The sequence below is a fragment of the Gambusia affinis genome, linkage group LG14 (genome assembly GCF_019740435.1).
Source record: "Gambusia affinis linkage group LG14, SWU_Gaff_1.0, whole genome shotgun sequence".
Taxonomy (NCBI): domain Eukaryota; kingdom Metazoa; phylum Chordata; class Actinopteri; order Cyprinodontiformes; family Poeciliidae; genus Gambusia; species Gambusia affinis.
Genome location: NC_057881.1, coordinates 14,849,948 through 14,863,847, shown reverse-complemented (window position 1 = coordinate 14,863,847; position 13,900 = coordinate 14,849,948). Strand labels below are relative to the sequence as shown.

Sequence of the window (13,900 nt, the reverse complement as noted above, 5' to 3'; positions counted from 1 at the left end):
AAAGTTTGAGGAATTCGCAATGTTCAACTGCATCAAGATATATCTTGATGCGCCATCAGTGTCCCTTTGTATTGATTTATTTATTTTTTTTATTTATTCCGTTTTAAAGGATCATCTGAGCATCTGGTAATAACGTTTCAATGCTCTGTGAAGTCTCCAGGTAAAGCAAAAGTATTAGCAGATTAAATCAGAAATTAGGCCATGCCACCAGTTTCACTTTTTTCATCCTGAAATAATCGAATCAAATATTGTTTGATTTATTGACCTAAATCAAACAATATTATTATTGGACTTGCTGGGATATTTCAGCAGTGATTTTACAAATTCTGTAGCTGTGCAGGAAAAAAAATATATGTATTCTGTGGTCTAAACATCATAATGTTTCAAATACACTGCACATTATACACCACATAAACCTATTGGGTGGAACCTGGTATTTATGTTGCATTAAATTTGGATTGCAAATTTTAGGTTGGAACTGGGAATGATTTCCCATCGAAGCTCAGCTTGTTTTTGCTGTTAGAAAACCCACAGGATTTGCTCATTGCTGTGTTGCTCAGCACTACTGTTGCAGTATATGCCAATAATGATGATTTTTGTGTGTGCGTGTGTGAGTGAGTGTTTCATAAATTTGAACAACAAAGCAACATGTTTACAAATCAGGGTTTAAAGTACTAAAGACATTTAAATCTGCTAACAAAAGCTAATGCCTCCAACTTTCCCTATGTTCAATATGCATTGGGATGCTCTGTCCATACTAGACATTGAGTTCAATGTTGTTTGGGGACTTCCAGGTTTTAAAATCTGGAACTGCAGCTTTAGGTTATATTTTTGTTGCATTTCTAACCAAGAATCTTCAAAAACAAAACAATCTGTACCTGAAAGATCCAGGTATGCTATACAATGCAGTCACTCTATTTGCACTAATAAAAATTACGTCACCTCAGCAAGCTAAACGCTTAAGGCTTATTTAACTTACAACACCCTGACCTACTCCACAATTAAATATTTATATATGACGACTTACGGGTACTTATAGTTGATGTATAGCACATCAAGCTTCTCAAAGCCCAAAATTAGTCAAGTGATCATTAAAAATGAAGAAGGAAATGAGACGGTTAACTCATTACAAAAGTACCTGTGATAGTGGAGAATATTGTAAATGTAAGAGCTTTCATCCCAATATATTTTTAATCATTCACATGCAGTCACAAGTAAAACATTTTTGCATTGGCCAACATATGTGAAAGAATATTATTTAGACCACTGACAGATGAGGAGAAGAAGACTCTGCCTAACGGTGTCTGCTCCTAAACTCCCTGTAAATGTTTTAATGTGTTTGAGAGGCTGGAGAAATGGACACGCTTACTTCATCTGGGCGTGACACATATAACCCACAAAAGCATTGTTTCAGACCTTGTACACCCTTTTATGGAAACAACTATCTTATGGATGTGGCCTCTTTCAGAAGCGATAAAGTTTCCATTCCCAAAGCAAATATGATTCAGGAATTGCCAACATAGGGGCTAAATACCACAGGAGTCTAGTGCAATACATGCCTGTAGGGCCCTCAGGGTAACACAGTTGGGGGAAAATACAGGCAGGTGATCTATGTGCATAATCAAAGTACTTGCCACCAATCAAAGGAGTTTGATGGGGTTTATTGTGAACATGAGTGAAGTGGTTATTCAAGTTAGTTGCATAAATTTCAGGGGTACTCCAAGTCTGACTATTTTTCAGTTGTACTTGACTTTATGTACATTGTTTTCGCCAGTATGTGTATTTTGGATATGGTTGTTATTGTGTTGCCTCGTGATCCTGTTTTGATATGCTTATGATACTTTTACGGTTTACTCAACAACAGCACAGGTCACAAAGAGAAAACAGGAAGATGCAGCTGGATGCAACTACAGATATTATCTTTTGCTTAATAAAGTTTTGCATAATGTTCTTCCTGTTCAACAGTAGAACACTGCAGCTTTAGCTGTCACAGCCTTACAAACCTTTGGATGGTGTAATGCTTCAGCTCATGAATAGAGATACATTTCTTGTAAATGGTTTTTCATTGATTTTTTTGAGGCAATTTTTTTCTAACACTAGTATTAAAATTTATTTACTTATACCATTGGAATAGTTATCTGCTTAAACATTCCAGGATGTCGAAAACTAGAAAATAGATCATAAACAATCCCATCACTCCTTCTTTCCTGTTGTAGCCAGCTATGATACATTGCTAATGCTAGTTTGTATGTGAAGAGGAACTGATGGAAATTTGATTTAATTTTTTTATTTTTTTATTTTTTTTATTTGCCACATATGGTTTTTGCCCTCTTTGGCACTTGACTTGTAAAACAACAACAAAAACAAATATTAATAATAATAATAATAATAATAATAATAATAATAATAATAATAATAATAATAATAATAATAATAATAATAATAATAATAATGTTTGTTTAAAAATTTTGGCTGAAATGTTAAAGAACTCCTTTTAAATAAGTTATTCTGAAACCGGATATTTGGCAGCGTGACATGACACACTCATACATACACATACGCATACATACACATACACACACACGCACACACACACATACACGCATACGGATGTTTTGCCAAATGGTAGGGTGGAGGTGGGATTTAACTCGTCTCCCTGCAGTTTTCCACACCTATTAAGCAAATAGTGAGTTAGCACACACGTACACACCTGCTCATACAAGTGATTCCTCATGTTTTACGAAAGGAGGAAAGACTGATTGGTTGCACATTAACTATTGGTGTTTGTTGGACTTCCCTTTCACGCAGCAGAAAAGTGTTTGTGTGTGTAGGGGGAGGGCAGATTAAGAGTGAGAAAGGCTTGTGTTCAGTCCTGTTCTTTGTCAACAGTCTTGGAAAAGAGCCATCGTCTGCTCAGTTGAGAAAACCTTTTTGTGTGGGTTTGTTCAAGCCTGTAAAGCTTTGGCACACTGGCCTCACCATTCCTCCCCTGCAGGCCTCCACCAGTTCTTCGCCTGCTCTACATACTCACCCTGACTTAGAGACACTCTACACAGGGACGCCACAATTCATCCCTTTATCATATCATCATGAAGTTACAGGTCTCTAAAATGTACCTGCTGTTCACACCTATTAAGCACCTCTCAGTCTGTAAGAGACTGAGAGGCGCTAATTCAGAGTCGATTAAAGCAATAAGAACAACACAGAAAGACGAGTCATGTATTTGTCCCCAGAATCAGCATTAATATGTGAAAACATCACCAAGCGATAAGAATGGTCAATGGGAAGTATGAAGTCTTACTTTTTTTCCCCACAACTCTTAAAAAATACATTGAAAAATAGGCCGTCGGTACAAAGATGGTTTCTTGACAGGAATTAGATAGAAGTAAGCAAGTTTAAATGGTAATATATGGATAAGTAAGAGGGATGTGAGGTGAAAAAGATCAAAATGAGAGCGATGCTTGTTAAAAAAACAAAAAAAACAAAAAAAAACCAGCATTTCAGCATGGCGGTGGTAGTATCACCGCCATGACACTACCGTGGTATCATGTAGTTATAATTGTTTCCAGTTGTGCTGCATTGGAAAAAGGAGGAGTGTGTCACCGTTACAAAAACAAGAAAAATAGTAAAATTAACAATGTAATACAATTCTAAATAAAATGGTTGATTTGATGATTGTTAAGTTTGAACAAGAATGACAAAACTTAACTCACTGTTGAGAGCCTAACTTTATTTCCAATTAATTTCTTTCGGGCAGGAAACTCGACTCAAAGGAGGTTGCAAAGGCCTGTGAATGAAGACACAATAGATGTCTTCTGAAATCAGTTGTGCCAACGCATATTGTGCCAAGATGATAAATTATAAATAAATTGAACAAACAAATAAATAAAAACCAGTTCACAAACTTTAAAACTCCACTGCAAAGCAAGAAAATGTTTATTGCAATGCTTCTTAGTCGCACATGAAACTGTCTCTTTTATGAACAAGAGTATTTGTGAAGCTTTTTTTTTCTGACCTTCTGTCTGCACAAAGTTATGTAACCCCTTCTCCATAACTGTGCATTATTCACAGCATACATCTCGAAACCACTGATGGACTGTAAATACAAGCATAAATATAGTCAAAATCTAGGGGGGAAAAAATGTCTCATAAACACAGCCATCCCACAGGCGTTTATGAAGGGCACCAAACCAAAAATGACAGGGGCTCAAAAAACAACACAAAAATATCTTGTCGTCGTTACTCGATGAGTCATGCTCTGCTGCTGCTGCTGCTGTCCTCCATCCTGTCTGCCCTTCAAACATCTTGTCCTCACTGTGGCTGCTCTCTGTGCAAAGACAGAACAGTTTGTAAGCAGACTGATAAGAGTTTGTCATTACACAATGTAGGTCTGAGAGGCTGAAGAGTGATTCCGGGGTGCCTGGCAAAAGTGTTCCTAAGCCTTGAGCTTTTCCACATTCTGCCTGGTTACAGCCACAAATTTCAAGATATAATTATTGGAATTTTATGTCATAGATTGACCCAAGTTAGTGCAAAACTGTGAAATGGAAGAAATGAAATACATGAATATGTCCAAATGTCTTTTAATCTAAGCCATCCCTTTTGCATTTTGTCCAATTTTCCTATAGCACCTTTCCTCTGCACATCTGCTGTCTACTCTTCACTAATTGTGGCAAATTTTACACAGGACTTATGACGGCTTTCTTTTAACAATTTCTTTCCACTTTTTCAGGAGAAGCACTGTTGTAGAGTGTGGAAATAAAATTTTCCTGTGAACAGATTATGAGCTTCAGATGGCGTATGTGCCTGGTGGACTCATGCCACAATCATGTTTGCTGTTGTGCCATATTCTTGCCTTTATCTGATTATAGCACAGAGCTTGAGATGTTCAAAACTTCTGGTATTCTAATCCTGCTAATAATTTCTTCACATCTTTATCCCTAATATATCTACTGTGTCCCTTGGTCTCTACATTTTATTGATGAAAGTTTTCTGCCTTTTCCTTCCACCTATCAAACATGCTTCATGTTGGCCTAACACATAAAATCCTAAGAAAAATGCATTACTTTGTAAAATGTTAGAACAACGTCCAGGGACTTGAGTTGTTTTACAAGGCACAGTGCATATTGTAAATTATTCTTGCCACCAGGGGCTGCTGGTGCCTCACTTCATCTGGTGACTCAGACATGAAGCGGTGCTGGATCTCTTACACCTACATGCTCTTACTCACATGGGGTCATAGTTGCTCTGCTCTTTGGATTTGAGGAAGCGCATGGCGAGAAAGCCGCCACCCTGCAGGCACAGAACCAGTACGATCCCACCTATGAAGCTGGACATGTCAAACTTGGCCTGGGAAAACTCAGAGGTTGAGTCGGAGCTGCCGTCACCTCCTGTACGAGAACAAGGTTCACAGAGTTTCCGTTGCCATCGCATCAACATGACTGGGTGCAAAGAATTATGTTTGACGTAAGAAAGAAAGGAGAGGGGTAGAAGTGGCAGCTGAGACTCAGCTGATTCAATTTACCTGAGTCTCCACCGGCAGCAGCACTCTCTACAACTGGGCAATGAAATATGTGATAGAGTTAGAGAAGCGTCTTAAATACACTTAATGGATTTGTGTCTTCGAGTTACCTGTGCACAGTTCAGAAACTCTGGTCCAGCTGCAGTTCATGCCATTGTCAGCAGAATCCCCCTGATCAGTGACACACATGCCTGTGTCGTTACCTGAGAGAAAACAGAAGCAGCTTTTCACTGTGTGTCACCGTGTGTTCGTGGGATGCTAAATAATTCAGCCTTCTGGTTCAAACAACCAGAGCTTGTGTTACAGCAGCTGTGATGATTGAATTACTATCAGAGGTCAGATGTGTGTGGGTGTGTGTGTGCGTGTGTAGGCGTGCATGTGTGTGTGCACGTGTGTGTGTGTGGGTGTGTGTGTGTGTGTTTGCACTTACCAGTTGGACAAAGCCTCCAGACGCAGCCTGTCAGGTTAAGCATGGAGTCTCCAACACACAGATCACATGACTCAGCCTGGGAACAATCTGAAGAATTAAACTGTGCCATCAGTCATAATCATCGTACGATTCAGGAATTTTAACATTTTCAATAATTAAGATATGAGATACAGAGGTGGGGGTGGAGAGGGAATCTACAAATTAATCTCGCTGAGTTTGTGAGAAACATTACAGAAATGTAGGACAGCCAGTGAAAAACATGAAGGATGAATATAGTTCAATAAACATGGTTCAGAAAGACTAAGCCAACAATGTTGCTGTAAAATGTACAGGACGGAAGTTGTTCTTGCAGTAAAAGATATATACCAACCATCAAACGATTCCTACCTGACTGTGAGTGTACAAAAGGAACCGCTGCTAGAAGCAGCACAGACAGAAAAAGGAGCCTTGGTACTAAATGTTCCATTGTGATGAACACCAATGTCTGGAGTTCACACCCTAAAACTTCAGCAAATTCTCAGCAAAAAGTGAACTATCTTCAGCCAGTCCTTAAAAGAGAATCCAAAGTTTCCAAAAGAGATATGGTTCCCAGCGAGGACACACCGAGAAAGAGACCAGGAGAACCTGGTAACATGAGCAAGACCAAACTTGGTTCCCCTGGCAACCAGGTGTCCCACCTCATCCCTCCTGAAACAAACACCGGTTTGTTTCACTGACACCTGTTTACCGCAGCAGTCCTCGCATGAGCAGACACATGTGCATTTCCTCACGTCTTCACAAAAAGCAGGAGCTTGAATAACTTTGTTCCAATCATGATCGATTCTGTCGATACATTGGTTTCCAGTTTTCCTTTCAAGACTGCAGTTTTCTGAAGTCTTCTTTGAGCACCTAAACACCAATTTCTGCTGAAAGGTTAATGTGGTAAAATACAGTGCTGTTAATATTAACCCTATTACTGAAAAGTGAGAGTACAGTGTCATTTTAACGAAGAAAAAATACAAAATATTCTGTACATCTAAAGTAAAACAAAACCTGCACATGGATGGATGGATGGATGGATGGATGGATGGATGGATGGATGGATGGATGGATGGATGGATGGATGGATGGATGGATGGATGGATGGATGGATGGATGGATAGATAGATAGATAGATAGATAGATAGATAGATAGATAGATAGATAGATAGATAGATAGATAGATAGATAGATAGATAGATAGATAGATAGATAGATAGATAGATAGATAGATAGATAGATAGATAGATAGATAGATAGATAGATAGATAGATAGATAGATAGATAGATAGATAGATAGATAGATAGATAGATAGATACTCCTCGCCCTCATGCAGCTGTCTCATTGAGATACACTGAGTCACAGCGACCGACCAGACCCATTCAGTCCAGTCACGACACACTTTGCGTGTTAATACAATTAACCCCACAATCACCACCTCTTTCTCTCACAGTCATGTTGCTTACATGATACAACGTGGCACTGACTCCCAACTTGTCTGGGTGGAAACAGTCTGACAAGTCAGCGGAGAGAAACAGGAGACAATCCTTACATGCAATTTTTTTTCCCCTCCGACTCCTCGTCAAAATTGATACTTATGCGCCACTTATAGATAATCTAAATTGCTCGTAGCGCAATTAAACATACACAAAAACATCTGTAAGTCGAGGATATGCGTCTCACTTAAAGACTGGAGCATCAGAATCACACAGTTTACAAAAAATATTGATGATGTCCCTGACATCTACTGAGGAAATTATTCATGCAAACAAATGATCTTGGAAAAAAATAAATAAATAAAAATAAATAAAAATAAAAAAAACAGCTGTGATGTTGCAGAAATGTGGAGAAGCTCGCGATACTTTAATTTTTTTTTTTATTTTATTTTTTTTAATGTTACGAGTGTTGTAGCTTCTCTACAGCGTCTCTGTGGCGTAGGTGGCATTTGTGTGCAGGAAGCGCGACCATATAAGGCTCGGTCAGAACGAGATTCCCTCCAATTAGATCACTGCTCTGCGTCCACTCACAGACACCTATCCTGCATCACCCACGCTCATTGTCAGACAGGGGAAAGCCACGTTTTCGTTCCCCCACCAACGCCCCCCTGCTGGGACGGATTTTCTCTGTTAACTGACGAGAAAATGCAGCAGAAAGCAGCAAACTAAATGTGCTAAATTATCCCTAGTTAACAGGAAATGTAATCGTTACTGCAAATCAAATTAGCTATAATAAATGCTCGGAATATAGAAAAAGGGAAAACTCTCCCTTTTTCACTCTTATTTGATGAAGAAGAAAAAAACCCTGAAGAATAGGAAACAATCTAATTGTTGATTGTTGGTGGTTTTACTTCACATTTTAAAATATAACGCAACTGGATTAAACCAATAACAAAGGTGACACAGATCATTTTAGAATTGCCTGTTTTCTCGTGTTTCGTTATGTAACCTAAAATCTGTGTTTCTGTGATGTCTGGGGGTGTGGAAACAACAATCTCTACCAGTACAACCTGTTTTCCTTGCATATTTTGTAACATTGGCTTTGTTTCATAATGTAAAGTTCTTTAAGGAGGATGAGGGGGGGGAAAGAGCTAATATCCCTGAATCATGTTCAGTTGCTTCTATTGAAGCCATTGCTTAAGTTGATATCTCATTTAAATTACATTTAAAAACTGTAATTAGGACCCAAAAATCTCCACTGCATATCAAAATTATTCTTATTTGTTTATAACATAACTACAAGAAAAGCCAACAGTGATAGTTGCAGTAGCCTAATAGATAAAAAAAAATTAAATAAAATAAAAGGATAGAGCAAATCTTCAAAATCCAAGATCGATAACTGACACGTATAATAAATCACACGGATTTGTGGGTTTTGACGCTCACGGTTCTTTATCTGTTGATGTAACTGGATGTTTTTCATGTACAGCCCCTACAGGGGTTCGTTTCACGCAGATTCGCGTCGCTCTGCAGGACGTCTCCCCATGAGTCATCCCCCGGTGCTGCTGCGCTTTCAGCACCACGAACAGCTCCGGCGCCGACTCCCCCAAAACAGCTGAGGACTTTCACTGCCCAAAACCGAAGCAAGTCCCATCTCATCCTCTCTGGGTCACGTTGATGAATGTCTGTGTTGTAGTAAAGAGAGAGAGAGGGGGGGGGGGGGGGATGCTGGAGGGGGGCTACGTCTGTTGATAGTCATCATTTACCATAAATGAGATCTACATGGAGCCGCAGTGGGAGGGGCGACAGGGATGCCGCATTTTTCTGAATGAAATTACTCCACATACACCGCCCTCCCACCCTCCACGTCCTCCTCCATCTTTCTCGCCGCATACCAAATGCGTGCCTCTGATTGGCCGAGTTTCCCAGTCACTGACGTCAGCCAAGCTCTCTTGTGGACGAGTCCCGCGGAAAAGCACCCATTCTGCCCACCGTAAGCGCTCCGGGGAGATTGAAGAAGACAGACAAAAATAGAGGGGGGATGCGAACCGAGCTGAGAGACAGAGAAGCTCGGGGACGGAAGATTTTCTAAAACCCGCGCAGCATCACCTCGTCTTCATTCATTTTTCTGCTGGATCTGATCAGAGAAGAGTACGGATTACATTCAGCTACTGCGAACGACTTTTCTAAAAGGTGAGGGGCATCATTTGGTGCATCAATTTCCATGCTGTTTTGGATGCAAGTTTTCTTTTCTTTTATTTCTTTTTTTTTTTTTTTTGTCGTGTGTGCGTGAATGTGGTGCAGTGAACCTGCAAGCATGACTGTTACACAACAAGGTTCCCCGCGCAAGGAGGTGGGAAATACCTCCTCCTTGCTCTGGGATTGGAGAGCAGGGAGGACGAAAGACTCCTGCGTGCCGCAGATCCAACTTAAAATAGAAACGAGAAGGTCTGAAAAATAAACGAGCAGGAACTTATATCTGATATGATTGGTATTTTCTTGGGAGAAAATATGGACTGTAAGTTATAAAATCATGTCAATCCTGGATTTACAGTGACGCGGTTTTCTGTTATATGCATTAATAATTCATTTGTTGCATTAAGAAGGCTTGTCGATCTTTCAAGTCCTCAGAACTTACCAACAGAATTTGATGCCACTGATACTGTTGACCAACAAGTTAACGTTTACAAAATCTGATCCTGATTAGCAGAAATTAACTGACTTATTTCACATTTTTACACGTTATGCACTTCAGAATTTCTTTTTTAGAATTTTAGCTGATAGACCAACATTTTTTGACTGTTTTTTTTTTTTTTTTTTTTTTTTTGGAAGGGGTGGGAATGAGGATGAGAGAGTACAAAAAACCCCCGAAAAACATGGCGTGAATTCTTCTAATACTTCACGATTTGTAGAGAAATATATTTTCTGGAAGTACAGCTGGAAGTCTTTTGGGTGGTAAAATTAGATTCAGGTAGAGATTAGCTGCATTTTTAAAGTTTTGACACAGATTGCCAGATAGAGTTCCAGACTTTGACCGAGCTCCTTTGACAACTAAAATGTTTTGATCTAAGAAATTCCATTGCAGCTCTGACTGCATGTTTAAGAACATTCTGGTAGAAGATGAACCTCTGCCCAAGTGATTAGACTTTTAAAACCCCTATCAGGTTTTCTAAAATAATGGCCTTTATCTTTCTCCAATCGTTTTCCCATCATCTCAGAGTAACTTCTGTGTTCCTACTGGGGAAAAAAAACAAACATTCGTACAACATGATGCGGCCAAAGAAAACAATGCATTTTTTTCTTCCAGATGACAATTATGTGTGACATTGTGTTGGTCTGTAACATATTTTTACAATAAAACACTTTGACAAAATTTGACAAAATGTGAAGATCCAGGGGTGTGAATGTCAGGCAGTGTAGGAATACATAAACAACTAATGGCCTATAGAAATCAGTTTACCTAAGATGAGCAGTTTCCAGATGTATTGTTTTGGCGGATACATTTCAGAACAAACGTGTGATCATCTGTTCAGAACTATGATTTCTGCAGAGAATAAGTGAGTGTAACAGCTGGGTTTTTCCATAAGTTCCACGCATCTGCCCAAGAGACTCAAAACTACACAACATTCCCTGGAAATTCCAGCTGGACTCAGAGAGATGCATTCATAAATCACTAAAGTTAATCTCATTTTCTTCTGTCTTTCTTTCTTTTAGGTTTTACTGGTGCTACTGTTGAACCAGCCATGATCCTCAACGCCTCAGAGCTGCCCTGGGATGAGTCCTCGGGTCTGGAACCTTTCTTCCCGCTGGACCAGCAGGAAAGCTCCACTCAACCCGAGCTCCCGCCCCTCACCATCTGGGGCGTGGCCCTCTGCATTTCAGGGACTCTCATTGCCACTGAGAATGCCATTGTGGTGACCACCATCTTAGCCACTCCATCTCTGCGCGCCCCAGTCTTCCTGCTGCTGGCTAGCCTCGGCTTGGCGGACCTCCTGGCAGGCGTAGCCCTCATTCTGCACTTCCTCTTCCGGTTCTGCGTGGAGCCCAGTGATTGGTCTGACCTGCTGACCTCAGGGCTGCTGGTGACCTCCCTGACTGCCTCCCTTTGCAGCCTCATGGGCGTCGCCCTGGACAGATACCTGTCGCTGAGCCACGCCCTCACCTACGGCTCGGGCCAGTCGCGGCGCAGGGCTGCCACCCTTCTTCTGCTGGTCTGGTTGGGTGCTTGTGTCATTGGCGCAGGACCTGCCATGGGATGGCACTGCCTTGAGGAGCCAAACTCCTGCTCTGTAGCACGACCTCTGACCCGCACCTATCTATCCCTGCTATGTGGTGGCTTCCTAATGGTTGTAGTTGTAACGCTGCAGCTGTACGCAGGGATCTGCCGCGTTGCAAGGCGCCACGCCCACGCCATTGCAACCCAGAGGCACTTTCTACCCACCAACCAGCCGTACCCAAGCAGACACAGCAGTGGGAAAGGTTTCTCTCGCCTGTTCCTGGTCCTGAGTGTGTTTGTGGGCTGCTGGATGCCCTTTTCCCTCTGGGGGCTGCTCGGAGACGCGTCCAGCCCTCCTCTGTACACTTACGCCACCTTGGTGCCGGCGGCCGGCAGCTCCCTGCTCAACCCCATCCTCTACAGCCTGAGAAACAAAGACATTCGGAAGGTGCTGCTCCACGCCTGCTGCCCACACAGATCCTCAAACACCACGCGCACTCACTACCCAGTCGATGTGTAAGACCAGTCAAAGCAGGACTCAATCTATGCCAGACATATCGTTGTGTATGTGCCAAAACTCTCAGTGTTGTAAATGTTCAAAAAGTGAAAAACGTTTCCCTCCCCCACCGAGTAAAACACGCCTACACGGCCAAGCAGCATTTTTTTCAGAGCTGAAGGCCTCCAAATCAGAATGCACTAAATAGTGCTGGCCGACAGCCAGCTTGGGACTAAATGTACTGTCCGGTGTTTACTTTGTGCCTCAGACGACAGTAGCTCTGCTGGATCTCCAGAACTAAACAATCAGAGGGGCGCTACAAGTTTGGACTACATCAGTGTGAGCCCTTTAAGAGGAGAGGGAGCGCTGGGTTTTCAACACCTCATGGTGTGAAAACGTGTGATCCAAAGCCCAGTTTTAATTACTTGAAACGTGTGAGAAACAAGCGGGAATATATTTTGCACATGCTGATAAAAGCACTTTGAGATGTACTGACCGTATGTTTTTTTTTTGTTTTTTGTTTTTGTTGCACAACCTTTTGGAGATGGATGAATGTTTTATACTGATGAATAATAAATAAGTCTTTTTTTCTACTGTATGACGTCGTCACTTCTCTTCTTTTTTTTTACTGCAGCAGGAAGCTTTAAGTAAATTTGTGTCTCTTTCTCTTGCTCGTTAACTCACTTGTGGATAAACTGATGCTTAAGCATTCCGAATAATTTGGCTGCCAATGCAATCTGCAACCTCATTACAGACTTTCTGAATCTCACACATCCCTTTAAAATCTACAAAGCAGCCACGGCTTGAGGGAAAAGCGATTATGCAAGAGGGTTTTCTCACTTTCCTCTCGTTTTCTGATCTTTAAACGCCCCCGCACATTTAGATCCAGGCGCAGTCAAAAGGGGTCCACTGCTGATAAAAAAAATAAATAAAAAAATAATAAAAAAACAGTGAGTCATGGATAAAGCATGTGGATTGTTTTTAAAGGTTTATCGCTTAGGAACATTTCATAATCCATCCATCCATCCATTTTCTAATCACCCTTTGTCCCTAATGGGGTCGGGAGGGTTGCTGGTTCCTATCCCCAGCTAATGTTCCGGGCGAGAGGCGGGGTCACCCTGGACAGGTCGCCAGTCTGTCGCAGGGCAACACAGAAAACAGACAGGACACACAACCACTCACACACACACTCACACCTAGGGAGAATTTAGAGAGACCAATTAACCTGACAGTCATGTTTTTGGACTGTGGGAGGAAGCCGGAGAACCCGGAGAGAACCCACGCATGCACAGGGAGAACATGCAAACTCCATGCAGAAAGACCCTGGACCGGGAATTGAACCCAGGACCTTCTTGCTGCAAGGCAACAGCTCTACCAACTGCACCACTGTACAGCCCTAACTTTTCATAATGCACTGCATAAATGCTTAAAGGTTATTTTTCACATTATATCATGTTACAACCACAGATCTAGGTGCTTTTTTACTTGACAAACCATAGTAGAACTTTATTGGGAAGTGCAAGGGAAAAGCCACGGTTGGAATAAAACATGAAAGATCCTATCTGCAGTTTGTCACAACAGACAGCAAGCAAGTGAAGGAAGATGTTTTAGTCAAATGAGACCAAAACAGAACTACTTGGGATACACGCAAACCCCAATAGATAGCAGAAATCTGCACGTCATCCCCAGTGTGACATAATGACCCAGTCAAAACCCAGACCAAAAGTACGGCTTTCATAAGTTTTACTATGTTAAATTTAAAGGCTTTCGAGCAGAGTATGA

At 41.2% G+C, this 13,900-nt stretch overlaps 2 protein-coding genes across 3 annotated transcripts; one reads left to right on the top strand and one right to left on the bottom strand.

Annotated features, from left to right (window-relative positions):
• Positions 1-3,720: 3,720 nt before the first annotated feature.
• cd164l2 (CD164 sialomucin-like 2) lies at positions 3,721-6,970 on the bottom strand. Of its 2 annotated transcripts, XM_044138672.1 has the most exons (6): positions 6,339-6,953; positions 5,952-6,038; positions 5,632-5,724; positions 5,525-5,557; positions 5,231-5,390; positions 3,721-4,327 (listed from the first exon to the last, which is right to left on the bottom strand). In XM_044138672.1, the coding sequence occupies exons 1-6, from the start codon at positions 6,415-6,417 to the stop codon at positions 4,312-4,314; spliced, it is 468 nt and encodes a 155-aa protein (XP_043994607.1). In that variant the 5' UTR covers positions 6,418-6,953; the 3' UTR covers positions 3,721-4,311. The 2 variants fall into 2 exon arrangements, with proteins under 2 accessions (XP_043994607.1, XP_043994608.1); XM_044138673.1 differs by lacking the exon at positions 5,525-5,557 and having other exon boundaries at positions 6,339-6,970.
• Positions 6,971-9,353: 2,383 nt separating this feature from the next.
• gpr186 (G protein-coupled receptor 186) lies at positions 9,354-12,716 on the top strand. Its single transcript, XM_044138671.1, has 2 exons — positions 9,354-9,599; positions 11,121-12,716. Exon 2 carries the CDS (start codon positions 11,150-11,152, stop codon positions 12,140-12,142), a length of 993 nt encoding a protein of 330 aa, XP_043994606.1. The 5' UTR covers positions 9,354-9,599; positions 11,121-11,149; the 3' UTR covers positions 12,143-12,716.
• The last annotated feature ends 1,184 nt before the right edge of the window (positions 12,717-13,900 follow it).